This window comes from Ammospiza caudacuta, chromosome 3 (assembly GCF_027887145.1).
Source record: "Ammospiza caudacuta isolate bAmmCau1 chromosome 3, bAmmCau1.pri, whole genome shotgun sequence".
NCBI lineage: Eukaryota > Metazoa > Chordata > Aves > Passeriformes > Passerellidae > Ammospiza > Ammospiza caudacuta.
The window spans coordinates 56,649,852-56,667,243 of NC_080595.1; the positions used below are offsets into that span (position 1 = coordinate 56,649,852).

The window sequence follows — 17,392 nt, forward strand, 5'->3', positions numbered from 1 at the left end:
TGGGAATTTCTATAGAATATACTTTTCAAGTTTCCCTCTACCATGATCCTTAAAATATTGACAATAACTAAATTTACTATTATGCTTCCTTTTACTTTTGAACATATGGGAACATGCTTTTCAGACAGTTAACAATTTACTGTTCATATGTGTCGAAACCCAACTTCACAATTCATGATGGATTTTCCATTTAATTAAAGAGCAGCAGATCATAACCCATACTTCATTAAATCAGATGTGATAAAATCAGAGATTATTGGATACAACTATTTATATGTAACTTCTCAAATGAGTTCTGTACTGATGACAAATTGCTTAAGGTCTCCATGTTGCTAATCACTTAGTATTTCAATGTGATGATTAGCACACACTTCACTACAGAAAGATAATTTGATAAAGCAGACCACCTGCTCTCAGGGAAATTTCTCCCAAATAGCTAGGCTACTCCAAGAACAAAGCATGGCTGTCTGATCAGCTAAGTAAATGGTGAGATCATTGTTTTAGCCAACCCTAGTACAGTGCATGCCTTTCCCAGTGAGAAAATTTTACTTTCCAGAGAAAACATCAAGCAGATCTGACAAGAATATTACTGATGTTAAAAAGGGATGTGCAGAAAACTGCTAAGCCTTATTTGAGTTATTCTCAGAAATTCGTGATGTAAATGATGCAAGATGTTACAGGTCTCCTTTTCCCACCCCTTTCATTTTCCTCTCTCTTCCTCCCCCATCTTTTGTACCTTTTTTCTCTATCTTTAATTTCCTGTCTTTTCCTGACAGCAGGACACCACCAGAAGACACCCTCAGGGAGGCAAAGGAGGAACATCAAAGTTTTCTATGAAACAATGGGTTTTAAGCACTCCTACAGAAGCACGGTGTTCATTCTTTTCACTCCAAAGTTCTCCCTTCCTGCTGCCTGCCTACCCATCTCCTGGCTGGTATTCAACTGATTTTCATTCATGGCAAAGGTTATGCTGAAATAATCCACTGTAAATTCAGCTGCTTGTACTTCATCAATCATTTCACTGATGTATAAACCAGCTATTGTCTCATTATTTCTCTATTCTCTGTCTTCTGTCTAAATCTCTTCAATCTCTGTAAGCACAGAAGCATTTTTTTGCACTTCTGATCATTTTTCCTTTCCTCTTCTAGACATGGGAAAAATATGCAAGCATACAGGTTAGATTTGATTATACTCACATAGCAGCACATTTGCATTAAATAATGAAACTTGGTCAGTAAAATCAACTTCCCTTTTTCTCTTGAGTTTCAAAGGGCTACATCCAATTTCCAGCAGTTTGACAACTGCAACAGAACCACTGTGATGTTCTGCTTCTGATTTCCATTTAAACCACGAATTTCCTACTGGATTACTCAAATTTTTTTAAGCCAGGTGAAAAGTCACAAACTGAGAGAAACACTTCTCCTCTGGACTGCTTCATAGCAGCAGCAGCAGCAGCAAAAAAAAAAATTTTTTAATAATTTTGAAGCAAGATTACTGGAAAGCAACAACACAAAACCATCAGAGTTACGTGCATTGTATTGCTCTGTCTGGCCTACAGCCCCTGATGCTGCACATGCTCTGTTCTGAGGTTTTTAGTAGATATGAGATCACAGAGAAAAAAGAGGCAGCTTTTGATATTTTAATCACAAAATGCAGTGGCAATCAGTGCCCTATTATGGGGCTAGAAAGGAGTGTTTGGATCTCAGGGCTTTAAGGTCAGACAGATGCCCAAAGATAGTTTTGGCTAATTATTCACTTCCTAACCATTTACATTTAGCCTGCATCATTCTTTTACACTTAGCCTGCATAATTCTTGCCCACAGCAAAGGCATTTTAATTCAAGTATCCTCATGGGTAATTTTCTAGGAGGAGTTTGATCACTCTCCAGGGACAGCTGAGCCAGTAAGCAGAGGTTACATAGCTCTGCACTCTCCTGACTTGGCACACAGTTCTGGTTCTCATGTCATCTGGGAAAGACAAACACTTCACAGGTTCTCTTACCTCTATAAAATGTCAAGGGCCAAAATCACGTCTCTTTCCCCCATTCTTTTTAGGTCTAGAACTATCCCTGTTTCCATAAGGAATCATGGACAGGCCTAGAAGTAAAACCTGCCCTTCAGGCAGAGGCAGGCACTTCATTCAGTGCATCAAACGCTCTTGGACTTACTAGTCCAGGTCATTCCCTTCCCAGGAAGATTGCACCCAAACAAGGTGCTCCACCCTGACTGCCCACCTGGAGCAAGCCTGGCTTTGCAGCTACCTGGAGGAAGGCACTGAGGCTGCCTGGCCTTTGTGCTACCCAGGGAGATGGACTCCAGCCTGTTGCTGTCTGGAGGCATGCCCCTTCTCCATGCTGAGCAGAGACCAGAACACAGGTTTGCATGACTCCCACCAAGATGAGCAAGTCCACCCCATTTTCTCTGGCCATGCTACAACACCAGATGTCACTGAAGACACAGGGTGAGTTTTGGGGCTTTTTTGTTTAGTTGGTTTGAGGTTTGTTGTTGTTGTTAGATTAGTTTTATTTTGGGGTGGGGTTTTCTTGTTTGTTTTGGTTTGCTGGGTTTTTTGTTTTGTTGTTGCTGTAGTTGTTTGTTTGGTTTGGCTTTTTTTTTTTACCTGATGAAGGGGACATGATATGGTCGTACAAAGATGAAAAGACAAACACCAACAAGCTGTGCTGATGTCAGCTGAATGTAGCGATGAGTCCTGGAAATAGCCTTCTGAAGCTGCTCTCCCCACATTTTTCTATTCGTTGTACTGGAACAAACATAAAATCATTTAATGGAATCAAAACAAACCACATGCAGTCAATAAAATGAACAGACTAACTGTGCCTTAGGTTTACAGACATCCCATTAGGCTGTAGAACATGAAGTGCTGTAGAATGCATGGCAGAGACTGATAATACCTCCTTGTAAGCCATCCTAGAGTTAGCAGGGTCAGTGAGCCCAGGCACAGCACACAAATACAGTTATCCTGCTTCTGGATGCGTGAGGGATTTGTCTAATACACTTAGAAACACCCACACTCACATGACATTGGATACACCCATTCACTGGGGATAACTGGAAGCTGATTACAGCAATCATAACCATAAAAACAAATTTCCAAATCAATCTCATGACTTTTAAGTTTTTCTGTGACTGTAAGGTGACTGGCTACTCACAGCTGTTGGCTGTTCCTAGCAAAGGTTTGTGAATAGCTGCATATACCTTCACTTTTTCTTTTCTCCAAAGTCAACATATCCATGCAGATATACCACTAGCCCAGCAGCCACACTAAGCACTGCTGTAACTTGTCATTCCCAAAACAGACAACTAAGTGGCCAGCCTAATGAATCAGCATTGGAAACATGATCTTCAGGGTTCCACCTCCATTCAGATTCACTAGGATCAGTAAACACAAAGGCCTACTGCACATGCTGATATGCCAACCTCAGGCTTTGCATTTAACATCTTCTCTACAACTTTCACAAATACAATTAGCCACAGAGACATCTTTAGACAATTTTAGAATTCCCACATGAATGGCAATTATGTTTGTAGTCATTAAGCACATTTTTCCAACATCAGACACAGCTTTAAGGACAAGTGTTAGATCAAGCTCAACCATCAGAATTCTTCTCTGACAACATAAAGATTAAGAGACTTAGGAAACTGAGCACTTTCAACATCATCCCAGTGACATTTTTAATGGAAAACATATTTCCAGCTATGGTTGCAAACAACAGACTTAGAACTGAGTGAGCCCAGTGACCATAAAAATGAACATGGCCAGTTCCTTTGGGGAAGATTATGTTCTTTTTGTTGGGGTTTTGTTTGTTTCATTGGGTTGGGTTTTTTTACAGTTGCAAGGGGTTTTTTTGGTTCGTTGGTTTTTTAGGTTGGTTGATTAGGGGTTTTTGTAGGTTTTGTCTGTTTGGTGGTTTGTTTGTTTTTTACGTACCTGGCATTCACAATGTTCCCTGCACTTAATTCAACCATCTCTTCAAATCCCACTGCAAATATGTCAGGAGGGCAGTTATCATCATCTGTTGGCAGGAAGGAAAAGTCATGCCAGAATTACAATTTTGTTGTTTCTTCTAATGATTTGTATTCTAATTTCTGTCAGAGATCCTTCCTGTATTTCTATCTTGTGTATCCCCTGCCAAGCTATACATATTCATAGCTCCTTTAATCTAATCTCATAAAACATCCCCTGCAGTTCCTCTGAATTTTTTTCCTGCTTTTCTCCCACCAGTTGGTCTCCATCTCCCCTGCAGGAAGCAGTTCAGAACAGAAAATTATACTGTAGTAGTGTTAAGCCCTCTCTCCCACACCCCACTCATCACTAAAGCCACAACACCTCACTAGTCACCATCTCTTACTCTCTTGTAATTTTATCCAATGTGCTCCTCCTTTCTGACATAGATTCCTGTGTAACTGAACTTAATTGTCTAGACATCAGTATGTCACCTCCATCTCAATGCCTTTAGCAAATTTATCTAGTTTAAGGATGCTTCTGAAGTTTCTTCTTGCCTTCTTTCTTCCAAGTCCTTCTTAGATCACTTATATTTAAGGTTAGATCACCCTAGAGCACAATGACCCCCACCCCCATTTCCCTGGCTCTGTGGATATTACTCTGAGGAAACATCAAAGATCAGATGCTGTCATAAAATAGTGTGAAGCAAATCTGTTGACCCATTAGGTCTGTCCATTGCCTAAAGAGTTTTAAATTTTTTTTAAAGTGTCATATGACCACAGTGACTGTAACTTAATTCAACATGAAGATCTAAATATAGACAAACATAGGAAGCTAAATCAAATCTGACTCAAATCACAAACAAAAAGCAGCATATGCAGCAACTCTGTGCAGACACAAGGGTGAAACTAGCATGACAGCTAGCCTCCTTTACTAGCTTAACCAGACAGGCACTGTCACGTGTATTTCCCATTAATAATTTTGGACATCTGTCTTTGAACACTTCCCCATTTGTGTAGGCACTGCACTGGCATTAACATGGATTCAGACATTTGCATGGTCGCACCCTAGCCCTGCCCCTTCACATAACTCAGCTCTCTTCCAGAAGCTGCTCAGACCTACCATGCCACAGCTGCCTGCTCCTCTGCTTCTCTCAGGGGACAGTCTGGCAAGGCTAACACATGACAGGCTCTCAACAAATTTTAGTGTTATGGGCACAGTCATGTGCTAACACATCTGAAGTGTTTCTGAAAAAGGCTGGACTAATCACTTACCTAGGCTGCTTAGAATACAGTGGTCTGCACCTAATCACATACCACTCAGGAACTAAGGGTTCAAATGAGACAACTTGTATAAGGGAGCCAAGGATTTGAGGAATGTATTCCTGAGCTACAAGGTTAAGTACAGGACTATACCTGTGATGCCTGCAGAAAACGAAATGTTCCACTATAACAACAAAAGCATGGGTTTTGCAACCACTCAATTTTTAAATGACAGAATGTTCCCTTCTCATTTACCTTAATAAAAAAATCTGTAAATCAATTGCAATACCTGACCTTGTTCCATAAATAAGAAATTCAGCAGCCAATTTCATCAAGCCACAAGCATAAGAGTTCTCTATACTGCTAAAGAAAGGAAATATTGCCTTCAACAAAGTAAATCTTTTTGTCTGAAGGCTTTGATAGCAACATTTCCAGAACAAGCTCACAGCCCAGACTGCATAGATATGTTTAGCTCCAGATGACAGATCGAGATGCTCTGATGGCACCTAAGCACGTAGCTCCTGCTTACGACAAAGAACAAAGAACAGAGATATGGAAGAAGAAAATTATATACAGAGTGCAGAATAGGTAGATACATCTCAGGATGGCATGAAAGAGAGCTCTGAATTCGGACCTGCTGAAGGTTTGAAACAGTCACATGGACTGTTTCAAAGTGTTCAAAGAACTCTGACTTTCAGGAGCTCGCACACCATTCCACTTCTGCAGGGCAGCAAAAGCATGGAGAAGCTGAATATACCCCTGAGAACTGACAGAAAATGACCTCCAAAATGTACTGCCTTTAAAAGGCTGGTCAAATCTTGTGTCCTGACTCACTGTCTCTAGAGATGCCAGCAAATACTGCTTACACATTTTGTGAAGTCTTACCCTGAAATTCTGAAACTCCTGAGAGCTTGGGAGAGTCCAGCAGCCAGTCTGTCAGCTCACTGGTGCCAAGGATGTTGCTTCGAAACTGCTTTCCCCCATTCACATTCCAGGTCCCCGTGGCAACACGAACGCGCTTGGAGCTTGTGAATTCAAACTGACGCTCTGACATGGCCTTCAAAATACTTGGAGTTACTGACAGAAAAGGGGAGAGAGAAAGATGGTGTTTAAAAGAAGAATGTGCTGTAAAAGGACAGAAACCATCCCCACTGCAGCAGCACAGTCACTCTGAAATAATAACATTACCCTAGCAGCAACAATACAAAAGGTAGGGAATAACTCCTATGGCAGTGGCAGTAGCTACAAGATAACTGGGGTTTATGTCAGCAATTTCTCTTCCAGAAACCAGGCACCCTTTGAAAGCTTGGGAATGGCTGCTCACAGGCTTTCAGCTTACATTTTTCTGTACTTTTTCAAGTAATAAGCAAAAATTCTTTTATCTCTCATAATCTTTTCAGTTTAGTCTATAGGACTGTCATGGTTTAACCCCACTGGGCAACCAGTGCTTAGTAGTACTTATCCCAGCTCATTCCCTGCCCCTGCAGCAAAAGGTGGAAGAGAATCCCAAGAGTAAAAGTGAGAAAACACATGGACTGAGATAAAGACAGTTTAATGGGACAGAAAAGGGGAAAATAAAAATAGAATTAGAATATACAAAACCAGTGTGGCACAGTGCCCAGCCAGTTCCAAAGCAGCAGCCCTCAGGGGGAGGGGGAACTTTCCCCCCCTCACAATTCATATACCAAGAATGGCATGGAACATTCCTCTGGCCATTTGGAGTCACCTGTCTTGGCTGCATCCCCTCCCAGCTTCTTGCAGCGTTCCCAGCCTTCTGAATGGGAGAGCATGAGAAGTGGAAAGTCCTTGACTTAGTATAAACACTATATAGCAACAACTAAAACCCTCAGCGTGTGTTAACAGCCTCCTGTGGTTTAAACCCAACTGGCAACCAAGTACAACACACAAGCACTTGCTCATACATTAGTCTCAAATCCAAAACACAACATTGTACCACACACGAGGAAGCCAATGAACTCTATTCCTGAAACCAGGACAAGCAATCAAGCATGTCATAAGTTACAACTTAAACTGAAGCCCTTAGAAGTTTAGAATGTGGAAGGAAAGATGGAGAGCAGCACAGTCTCACATCAGTACAAATCTAGCACTGCCATGCCTCTCTAGCTGGGCAAGAACTCTTCAAAAAAAACCCCTGCTATATTCACTTATTTTGCTGAGTACAGAAAATTAGCAATGCGCTTCTGCTGTCTAAACAAATAAAGCAGAGTTAATCATTAACTACCCAACTTGCAGGCAGGCATAGAGAAGTAATCTATATTTTCCTTGTGGTCAACATCAGGGAACAAGCCCAGGACTAAAGTGGTGCTGAATGGTTCTCTGGAATAAACTGACCACCCAATACTTGTTGTGGGTGAAATTATTTTATATTTTGCATGCAAATATCTTCTCAGAGAGAGCTGAGTTTATTCTAGATGGGTTCAAACAAATATGTCTATGCTGTGGACTATTAGGGGCCTGGAACAAAGCAGGAAATGAACTAAAATAACAGAGACGTGCCTTTAAAGATCCAAATGGCTAAAAGCATGTGCAAAGAGCAAGGACACAACTAAGGAGATAAAAGGGCTGAGCTCAAGAGACTTCTTAAGACAAACTCAGGGCAGACTGGGAATACAGCCCTAAAATCCTTCCCTCTGGTCCAGCTCTAAGATTGAACCTCAGATCTCAACTGTCAGAGATTATCACTATCAAAGAACAGAAAAACATATTCAAAAGTTCAAAACAAAATATGAGAAATAAGCACAAGAGTTGTGCTATGGTCATTTGAAAGTAGTGCTTTAAACAACAGATCTGTGCAACAGCAGCTTGTATATTGATTGAGGGTACAATTGCTTATATCTGACAGCTAAAAGCAGATGCAAGAATAAAGGGGAGCATTTAGACTGGCTTTACCCAGCAGTGCAGTCTGGTCCATGAGCATCTTGCCTTTGTCTGCATATTCCTCACGGTAGAAGTCACCCATGAGCAGCAGCTCAATGGCTTCCTGCTTCACTGTATCTAAGAAATTTGACTGGATGCTACGAGACACAGAGCGGGCACCATCCTTGAGCTTCCCAACCTACAGCAGACAGGAATTATGAATACAAGTGACACTGAAGAATAAATAGGACATCTTTCTTTACTTGTAAATAAAGAGTTTTGCCATTTTTCTTTACCTTGTTCTTCCCCTCAAGGGCACGACTGCCACTAAATACTCTGCTCAGATTTTGACCATTGAGAGTCCACATCTCCTTGTAGGATTCCACAAAGCGCTCAATTATAGGTTTAGAGTTCAAATCAAGGCTCTCTAATTGAGCAAACAGTATCTGGATTAGGTGCAGAAGGAGAAAAAAAACACAAAAAAGAAACCAGTATTGTTTTCAAATGTGTTTTTGCTTTTTATCCTCAGTATTCCAGCCAGCCCCATTCTGTACCATAGAGCGGCAAGACTGACCTGCATAACTGAGACTTACAGCCTCTTTCCTGTCTTTCCCATGGAACAGTCAATGTATGTACTACAAGTATCCCATGGAAGGTCCTCTGACACACTCACCTCCTGTGCAACGAAGGACTGTACACTATTAGAACGATCCACGCAGTCCAAACAATTCATTCGAAAAGTACCTGTCTGCAGACTTTGGTAACCAAAGAGGAGGGAGGAGAAAATGGTATATTTTAAAATAACATCTAATCATGAGTTGATTGAACAAGATCATCAAATGTTCAGCCTGAATACACCCACCCACGTATTGACGGTGCAAGCACACTGTGCACAATATATTCCATTAACACATCTAATTACTTGATTACATCTGCAGCACTATATTAGCAAATCCACGCACTGGTAAATTTGCAGATTTGAAACCATGGAGACGCAATTAAGCCAAATCATTAATTTAGCACCAAGACTACACTTTGTCTCAAAATTTTATTTCAAGATGGTCAATTTATGGTCATGCTCCAAACACAGCAAGAAACCTGGGAAGGCCAGAACAAGCAGTGCCCAGCTACACTGGGACAGAGGGGCAGAGACACTCACCGTGGACTTACATGCTCGCCCTTTGTGAAGATTCCAAAGTCTTCCCAGTGCAACTTCAGCTGAGGCCTTAGCAAATTTTCCAGTTTCTCAGTTTTCCCACCTTTTGCAAATTGGTTGTAGTCAAAGTTTATCATGGGACTGTCTTCTGCATGGGAAGATGCCCATAGCAGTTTCTGTTTAGATAAGAGAATGAAGGAAAAAAATCCTGCTCAAGTCACGTGTAAGGATTGATATCAGCAAGCTTTTATCATTAATTAGCCTTGACTGTTAATCACATAGCTCGTAGGGAATTTTGAAAGACCAGACATGAAAAAAGCAACTGACGTTCCCTGTTTGTTTTCTTCACAGAAGTAAACCTGACTGTTAGAACCCAATTTTCCTGCAGGAAAACTGTAACTGCAAAGTATACATTAGAATTGTGCCTTGGCTGGTGGCAGCCCTTCAGCAATGGGCTGCTGCTACCTCTGTGCATGAGGTGAGGACAGCACTAGCAATGCTCTAGGCAGGCTCAGGGGGAGGAAGTAAGTAAGCAATTACACTCCAGGAAAGTGTTTGTGGTAAACTGCAGAAGTGAAAGAAGAGGCACAAATAGCCTCAAGTACTTCATCTCCAGTTTCAATGACCTCACATGCATTTCCGTAACCACCACAAATTTCATTAAGGTATTTGCAACAGTACATCTACATCATTAAGGTATCTGCAACAGTAATACATCCTGTTCTCCACAGGAAAGGCAGAGAGAACCATTACATTAACACAAACTGTGCAAGCCTTTGTCTATTCTCTTCCCTCCTGCACATTCTCACGCCAAGAGATGGATGATTTTCTCCACTTACATTGTGACACACACTGGACAAAACAAATCTGATATTACATTAAAAGTGTACATGTAGCAGTTACACCAGCATAATTGTATTGAGTAAGCCATTAAGCCTTTCCTGCAGAAAGAAATTTAAAGGCAGTGCTTGGAAAGAGACCTGTAAAATGTATTTCATTAGACTGTTACTGTTGACACCCCAATCTGCCCTGACAGATGCTGGCACTAGTAATGCACTTGAGGATGGCATTTACCCACTGCTGCAGGGTGAATTATTGTCAGTGTACTTGCAACTCTACACTACAGTCCTGCTTTTACTGTAAACATAATTACATCTGTTATAGGGAAGGCTTGTGGGAGGAACAGCATATCCTGGGAACAGTATTGATTTTTGGTCTGGTCTGATTCAGGTAATGCATAATAAATGCATTATAATGCATAATAAATGCATAATAAATAAATGAATGGTGGTAACTGTGACATTCTGATCAAGAGAGCCCAGCAGCAGTAATTACAAGAATCATTTGAACCAACGCTGATAAGAATTGCTAAGGCTGAAGCAAGAGTGAAGAGAAAGAAATAAAAGCAAAAAAAAAGATGGAGAAACTAATGACAGGAGACAAGCTTGCAAACTTAATCACACTCCTATGAATTACTTTATTTTTAATTCAAGCCCTTTAAAATCATCAAAGTCAAATTAACTCTATATTCTTTCGTAACATTCATTTCTGAAAACAAAAAGGTAAAGAAATGACCAAGGAATCATTCTGAATTAATACAAAACTTTGGTTTTCAGTGGTGTCAGTCTAAATTCTTTGAGCTCACAGGTTATTTTCAGAGTTTATTTATTTCTAAAATAGGCAAAAAACTAACAATTTAGACAAAACAATTTAAAATTTATTTAAATTAAATTAACAAATGCAAGGTCTTTATTCAAGGGATGCCCAGTCTCTGAGTTAATGTCTGGTTGGATGATATTGGCTAGAACATGATCTTCAAGAATGTGAGAGTTTGAGAAAATATCAGTATCAAATTATCAACAAATGTAATTTTTTATCCATGTAAGTTATTTCAGCATTTTAGAATTTGTTATCTTTAACCTTTAAATTTCAGTAGGGTTTGCAAAACAAACAAGCAAAATTATTTTAAGGAGATGGAAACCAAAAGATTACAGAGTCTTAGCCATGTCATGCAGAAATTCAGTAAGCAGCTGAAAACAGAAACCAGGACCAGACTCCACTCTTGTGCCTTCCTCACTGCCTGGCAAGTTTTAGTCATTAATTACTTTCTTTGGCCACATTCTGTACAAGGGGAGACCTTAACTTTATCATTTCCTGCTGGGGAAGTAGATAGTCCTTCCCAGCTCTTTTGCAGGAGGAGGAAATGGTCACACAGAAAAACTGACAACAAACTTGACACTCCCTCTAAAATTCACTATTGCAACAGAGAGGGAAAGAAATCAGGGACTATTATTTTACCACTATTTTTATTTTGTTTAGTTTCACATAATGAATGATTCAGCTCAGAACTGCTGGTATCATTCTCTACCAATGAAATATACATGGCACTTACTACAGGGGTGTACTTAACTCATCCTATCATTAGTTTTAGGAACATAACTTCTGAAGTATCTAAGTCAGTTTGCTAAAGCAACAAGCACCTAAGGAGGCCGACTTCCATCAACCCCCAGCCAGATTCAGGCAGCTATTGCACTGCTGCAAATCCCACTCAGTGCCAATCAGCAGCTTTAAGTTCACACTAAGTTTAAAAAGAATACCACACTAGAAAGCAGCATAGCTTTAGTTCTACAATGCCTGACATCCTTGCTTTCAGGTATTAGTTGTGCCTGGGGACACTTAGAGGCCAGGAAAATCTCTCTCTGTATACCAAACTGTCCTCTGGTGCTCAGGCAGCCAACTCCCAACAAAACAGTGCTGGATAGCTATTTCCCATTACAATCAGAGCAAGACAGCTCAGTGATGCTAAGTCACTGTGCTCAGAGATCAAGGCTCACCCAGCCCTCAGACACTCCAGCAATCCCAGGGGACTGCATAGGTGGCTGCATACAATGTCAAAGCTGGCTATGACTCACTTTTGCAAATGTGAACTATCCTTAGGAGCATTCAGGCAATTTCTTTTAAAGTTGGTTAAGAGAATGTAAGCAAATGTATGAAGAGGTAAGCAGAGAGGTCATGCTGGAAACTAAGCCGTGAAACCAAGAAGCACTATTCTCAGTAGGTAACATGTGGTAAAGAGTTAACATAATTTCTTTAGAAATACTATTCATCACCTCCTGGGGTAGAAGGAAAACAGAAGAACATGGAGGCTCAAGAGAAATCAGAGGTTAAAAAGAAAATCATTGCTTTTACCTTAAAAGCTCTGTTGAGCACCTCCTCTCCTCCTCTGCTTCCCAATAGGTTAACGATCACTTGTTTTCCATACTGCTCTTTCAGAAGCATCATATGCCTACAGCAAAAGCAACCATAATAGGTACTAAACAAAACTAAGTTATTTTGCCTACTGCCATTTTCAAAATACAAAGTAGAGATCACTGGTTGTTTCATCTAGCAGAAAGTCTTTGCCATATCATCTACAGACATCTTTCTCAGTTTCCTTGCAAACAATTATTAAAGTAAGAATGGTGAAAGTGCGCAATTAATAGATATGGTATTCTGTACTGAAATTTAGGAAAGAAGTGTCTTAGAAAATAGGCTCCAAATCTTTTATATCACTGTTAGCTTTGACATTGCTCTTCATGGTTCTACCTCTTGGCTGTTATCCTGGGAACTACACAGGAAAGACAAGAAGAGAGGAAAATGTATTACACTTGAAAAGGAATTGTCTGGCATCTTGCAGAGCTGAAACTACTAAGAGTCAGCAGCAGCAATGGGGCCTACAACTCCAGTGCCAAGGCCAGAGAGGTCCAAACACACGTCACAGGTGACAGGGTTCAAACATCTCTGAGCTACTGCAACATGGAGACATTCACTCTGAACTCAAATCAAGCAGGAAGATGACTAATCATAAGAACTGCTGCACTGGCTCAGAACAAAGGTCCTTTTAGCCAAGTTGTCTGGCTCAGAATCTGCAGGAAAAGCTCAAAATAGGACAAGTATAAAGTGGGCTGCATTTTTTGGTCTATGTCATTAAAATCTCAAAGCCTGACATTTAGGGACTCAAGAGCTTTAAGCCAGATGCTGAAACACCCATTCTCCCCTCAAATATCTTTTTCAAGTTGGAATGCATGGTCTGCAGAAGCTGTGCTGGTTCATCGAGACAATCAGATCTTAAAGTTGATTTCCATCATGTACAGACAACGCTGTAGTAGTACTTAAGAGGAAGCTGGATGGAAACAGACAAGAAAAATAAACTCATAAAATTGAGAAGTTATTACATGCTGCAAAATATCGTGTAATGGCAAAGTGTGCAAAAACCAGGAAGCATATAGCTTCTGGCATTACTCTTTAAATCCTTTAACCAGAAATAAGTTACACAGAAAACCATGGAAGGGGAGAAACGAAAGAAGTCATCAGCATTGCCTTCAGAAAACACAGCTAAATATATTTTCTGGTGCACTCTTGATTCTGCAACCAGTTCTCTGTATGCCAACTCATCCCATATAGTTGGCACCCTTCTGATACCAGCATCAAGATCCTACCTCTCTGGCAGTGTTGCTTCCTAGAACTACTGAAGCTCAAGTCACCTGTTTGAATACTGTAAGCAAAGCTCTCTGTGGATTTCTCCACAGAAATCTGTCTCTCTGGAGAGAGACAGAGGATGAAAAAATATCTAACAAGATTACCATTCATTTCTCACATGGTTAAATGTAACAGGCCAAATTAATATCTTGGTAAAGCTGTAGCAGGTTGTTAAATTCCAGTGTACTTTTCCATATAAGCAGTCACTTCTTTCTTGCCCATTTTCAAAGGACTGTCTTTTGCAGATCTGTTAGAAGAGAGATCCCTAAGTCCATCTAACTTACTGGCACAAGGGAAAGAAGGTATAGTGCAAGTTTTAGGAGAAAGCTATTCACCAGTTGTACTAGGGTCAGGACTAAAAGGTTGTTACTTCCTGAGGTACTCTCAATTCCATGGGCAGTACATGAGGATGCTAAATAAGTTACTGTTTTCTTGCACAAAATATCTCTGTTGTGGAATGCAAACCTTTATGGACGAAGCTTCAGGGACACTGGCAGGGCAAGTTATCACATCACCAGATGGCCATGAGACCAAGGTGCTCAAAGGCCATTGAATTCAGTAGGATTTAAGATCCTTAAAAGCTTGGAGAATGCAGGCCAAGAACCTCTGGAGCAGAAACTGCTATGGTGTATAGTCCCTTTAGATTCTAATCCCTGTTTGGGGTCTTCAGTGTAGAAAAACCATTAACAGTCAATAATGTCCTGTGTGCTAACAGTTGAGGTAATAAAGAAGCCTTACATAAAATCAACATACAACCTGATCTGCCAAAACCAAACCAAAAGAGAAATTAATCACTTGACCTGCATTTACAAGATGAAAATTTCCCACAGACCAAATTCTTCATGTGCTTTTCAGGCACTGTTCCCATGGATATCAGTAGAAATATACCCTTATAGGATAGCATTTCCTAGTCACACATCCAAAGGAATCAAGCTAATGCATGTCTTTTTCTACAGTTTCTAGCTGACAAACAAACAGAGTCTTAATGGTTTTAAAATGTTTGCAAGCCAGTCTTTGCATAAAATAGAAAGCATCAGCATAATAGCATCATACAACACTGGTCACAGAATAAGGCATTGCTATTTCTGTGTAGGAGGAAAACAATGAAGAAAAGACCAAATGCAGAATGGAGTGAAAACAGTGTTTACCCTTTAGCTACTTCTGTTAGAGTGGTAAAGCACACATATCCTGTGTACCATAAGCGTAAACTCACATCTGTTGGCTCACAAAGGTTTGCATAAACACTTCTTTTGCATATCACTCAGTATTCCTAAACTTTTACAGAAATGAGCCAGAAGACCAAATTAATTCAATTACCACTGAAAACAAGAAGGAAAAAAAGCATCAAAAGAAGTCACTAAATTAAGTAAACCAGTTTAATAATCTGCCACACCTGGAAGATTTGCCACATCATCTGAGAGAGGTTTCTCAAGATTTCCTAGAAAGACAAAGTTATGGAACCTTGGATACATGCCAAGCTGCTGTGTTGATGCCAAAGTGGAATGACACTTACCTGTCAAAGGCAGGTGCATTGGCTTCCAGACCTCTGTTGAGCCTTAAATGGCGGGAACCAACCTAAAATAAAATATTAGAAGACCAAGAAATAGAAAAACCTTCTTAAACTGCTAGAGTCCTAAGTCACTAGATGTCTCCCTTTTTCCTTCAGAGAAAAACATTTTTTTAACAGCACCAGACATGTCTAACAGACTCCAACCACCCCCACACATAATATCCTTAACACAAAAGCCCCATCTTTTATTAGACAACATTTACAATTATAAGTGAAAACACAATTACCATTAAGCAAAGGGATATCTACACATCTTTTTATGGCCAAACAAATCACATCTCTTTGCCAGCTCCCTCTTGCAAATAGCACACACTGCCTCACATGAGTATTCTGTGAGCCTAGCATTCTTACTGCCCTTGCCTTGTAGAGAGGGATACATTTATGCCAGTTCCATGGGTTGTGTATTCTGACTTCTTTGAAAAGTATCAGAACAGTGATTCAAAATATGAAGGACGAAATTCTATACCCTCAAACTAACAGGTCTTTTAACGTGGATGTCAACAACAGTAGCCTCAAGTTCCTTTTGAATGGTAGCTACTGTTACAAAATTATTACAGAGGGCTTATTTCCTCTCCAAAAACTCCTAAATATGTACAGGATCATGCATTGTTTCCTATACTTGACCATCTTTATTTGTTTTTCATGAGGTTGATTTCTGCAATTCTTTCTAACACCAGTGCCAGTACATTCACATGCAAGGAGTAAGAGTATATAATCTAATCCAATTAGGCAAAAAAACCAGGCCTACTAAAAAAAAAATCAAAAATTCTGTTTAACTAGAGATATTACCCAATAGCCAAAAATGCTTGAGGGCTCTGTAACATACAGATCAACAGTGCTACATGATGGATACAGCTACACCATGGGCAGGACTTACACAATCATATGGACCATATGGACAAACTTGCTTTATAAAAAGAAGCAAGTATTGCACTGGATGGTGTTGAAAGACAACAGGGGTCCTTTAGTCATTTCCTTTTGTGCTAAATCCAGTGCCTCTGAATAGTACATAGGTTCTAGTTTAATGATCAAAAAAAGTATCATGTAACCTTTAAAGTATCTTTAAAAAACCAGTTATGTAATGTACTTTCTCTACTAACACACACAAAATATATGTGCATACTGATTTCAGCTGCTTATCCCTCTGTTAAAAGAATGCAAAGTGTGCTAGGAAGATTCTTATTTGGCCCTATAACAGTATATAAGCTGCAAGTCACAGACCATATATTTGATGCAATAATCTTGTGATGAAATCCTACATCTCTGACTCACAAAAGATCCAATTAGATCATTTTCACCCTTTTGACTGAAATGCCCAAAACACACCATCCAGACATTTTACTTTGTTTCATGGTAGCATGCTCCTGTAGAGCACTGGTATCTCTAAATACTCCAGTTGTATTATGGAGGTCAATATTATCAAGAAAACCAGGCATTTCAGAGGAATAAAACTGAAAATGTTACAAAGATATAGCTGTAAGCTTCAGTTTATAACATTAGGACACAGTCCGTTACAAATAGTTCCCTGTAGAGGCATTCAAACACCCAAAAATGTTAAACTTCAGTCACCTACAGCCATTTGTCTGGTATTGTTCTGTTTATCTAAACACACAAAATTTCTACAAGGCAAACCTAAAATGAAAGAGCTCATCACTTTCACAGAATGAGCTTTGAATCTCATATTAAAAAATAATATATATATTTATGTTAATTCTAAATTGTAAGTAGCAAGAGGCAGAAGCAAGGTAGGCTTTCTGATTATTTCCTTACCTGAAGCCTCGTTTGCTCCCAAAACAGTGGAACAGAACCTCTGATCTGCACAAAGGAAGAGACATCATCATCCAAGTAAATTGTCTGCAAAAATAAAAAAAAGGAAAGTAGTTCTGCAGTTAGATCTATCAGCCTGTGGCCCCTTCATCAGGTGACAGTTAAAGACACTGAACTCAAAGTGTAAAAAAAGTAAACCATGTATCTCCCTGTATCCACTTACCGCTCAGCCTCTTTTCCATAGTCTCACAGGCAGTGGAACAAAGCACAACGTATTTG

At 39.9% G+C, this 17,392-nt stretch overlaps 1 protein-coding gene across 1 annotated transcript in view; it reads right to left on the reverse strand.

The window, feature by feature from the left end:
• Positions 1-17,392, reverse strand: part of SYNJ2 (synaptojanin 2) — a 64,749-nt gene that overhangs the window by 18,239 nt on the left and 29,118 nt on the right. The window contains exons 5-14 of the mRNA XM_058800974.1: positions 17,117-17,200; positions 15,290-15,351; positions 12,448-12,544; positions 9,262-9,434; positions 8,776-8,857; positions 8,399-8,548; positions 8,136-8,301; positions 6,111-6,302; positions 3,949-4,033; positions 2,620-2,760 (exon numbers count right to left, since the gene is read on the reverse strand). Of these exons, the coding sequence (XP_058656957.1) occupies positions 2,620-2,760; positions 3,949-4,033; positions 6,111-6,302; positions 8,136-8,301; positions 8,399-8,548; positions 8,776-8,857; positions 9,262-9,434; positions 12,448-12,544; positions 15,290-15,351; positions 17,117-17,200 (1,232 nt within the window). The remainder of the gene's footprint in view (positions 1-2,619; positions 2,761-3,948; positions 4,034-6,110; positions 6,303-8,135; positions 8,302-8,398; positions 8,549-8,775; positions 8,858-9,261; positions 9,435-12,447; positions 12,545-15,289; positions 15,352-17,116; positions 17,201-17,392) is intronic.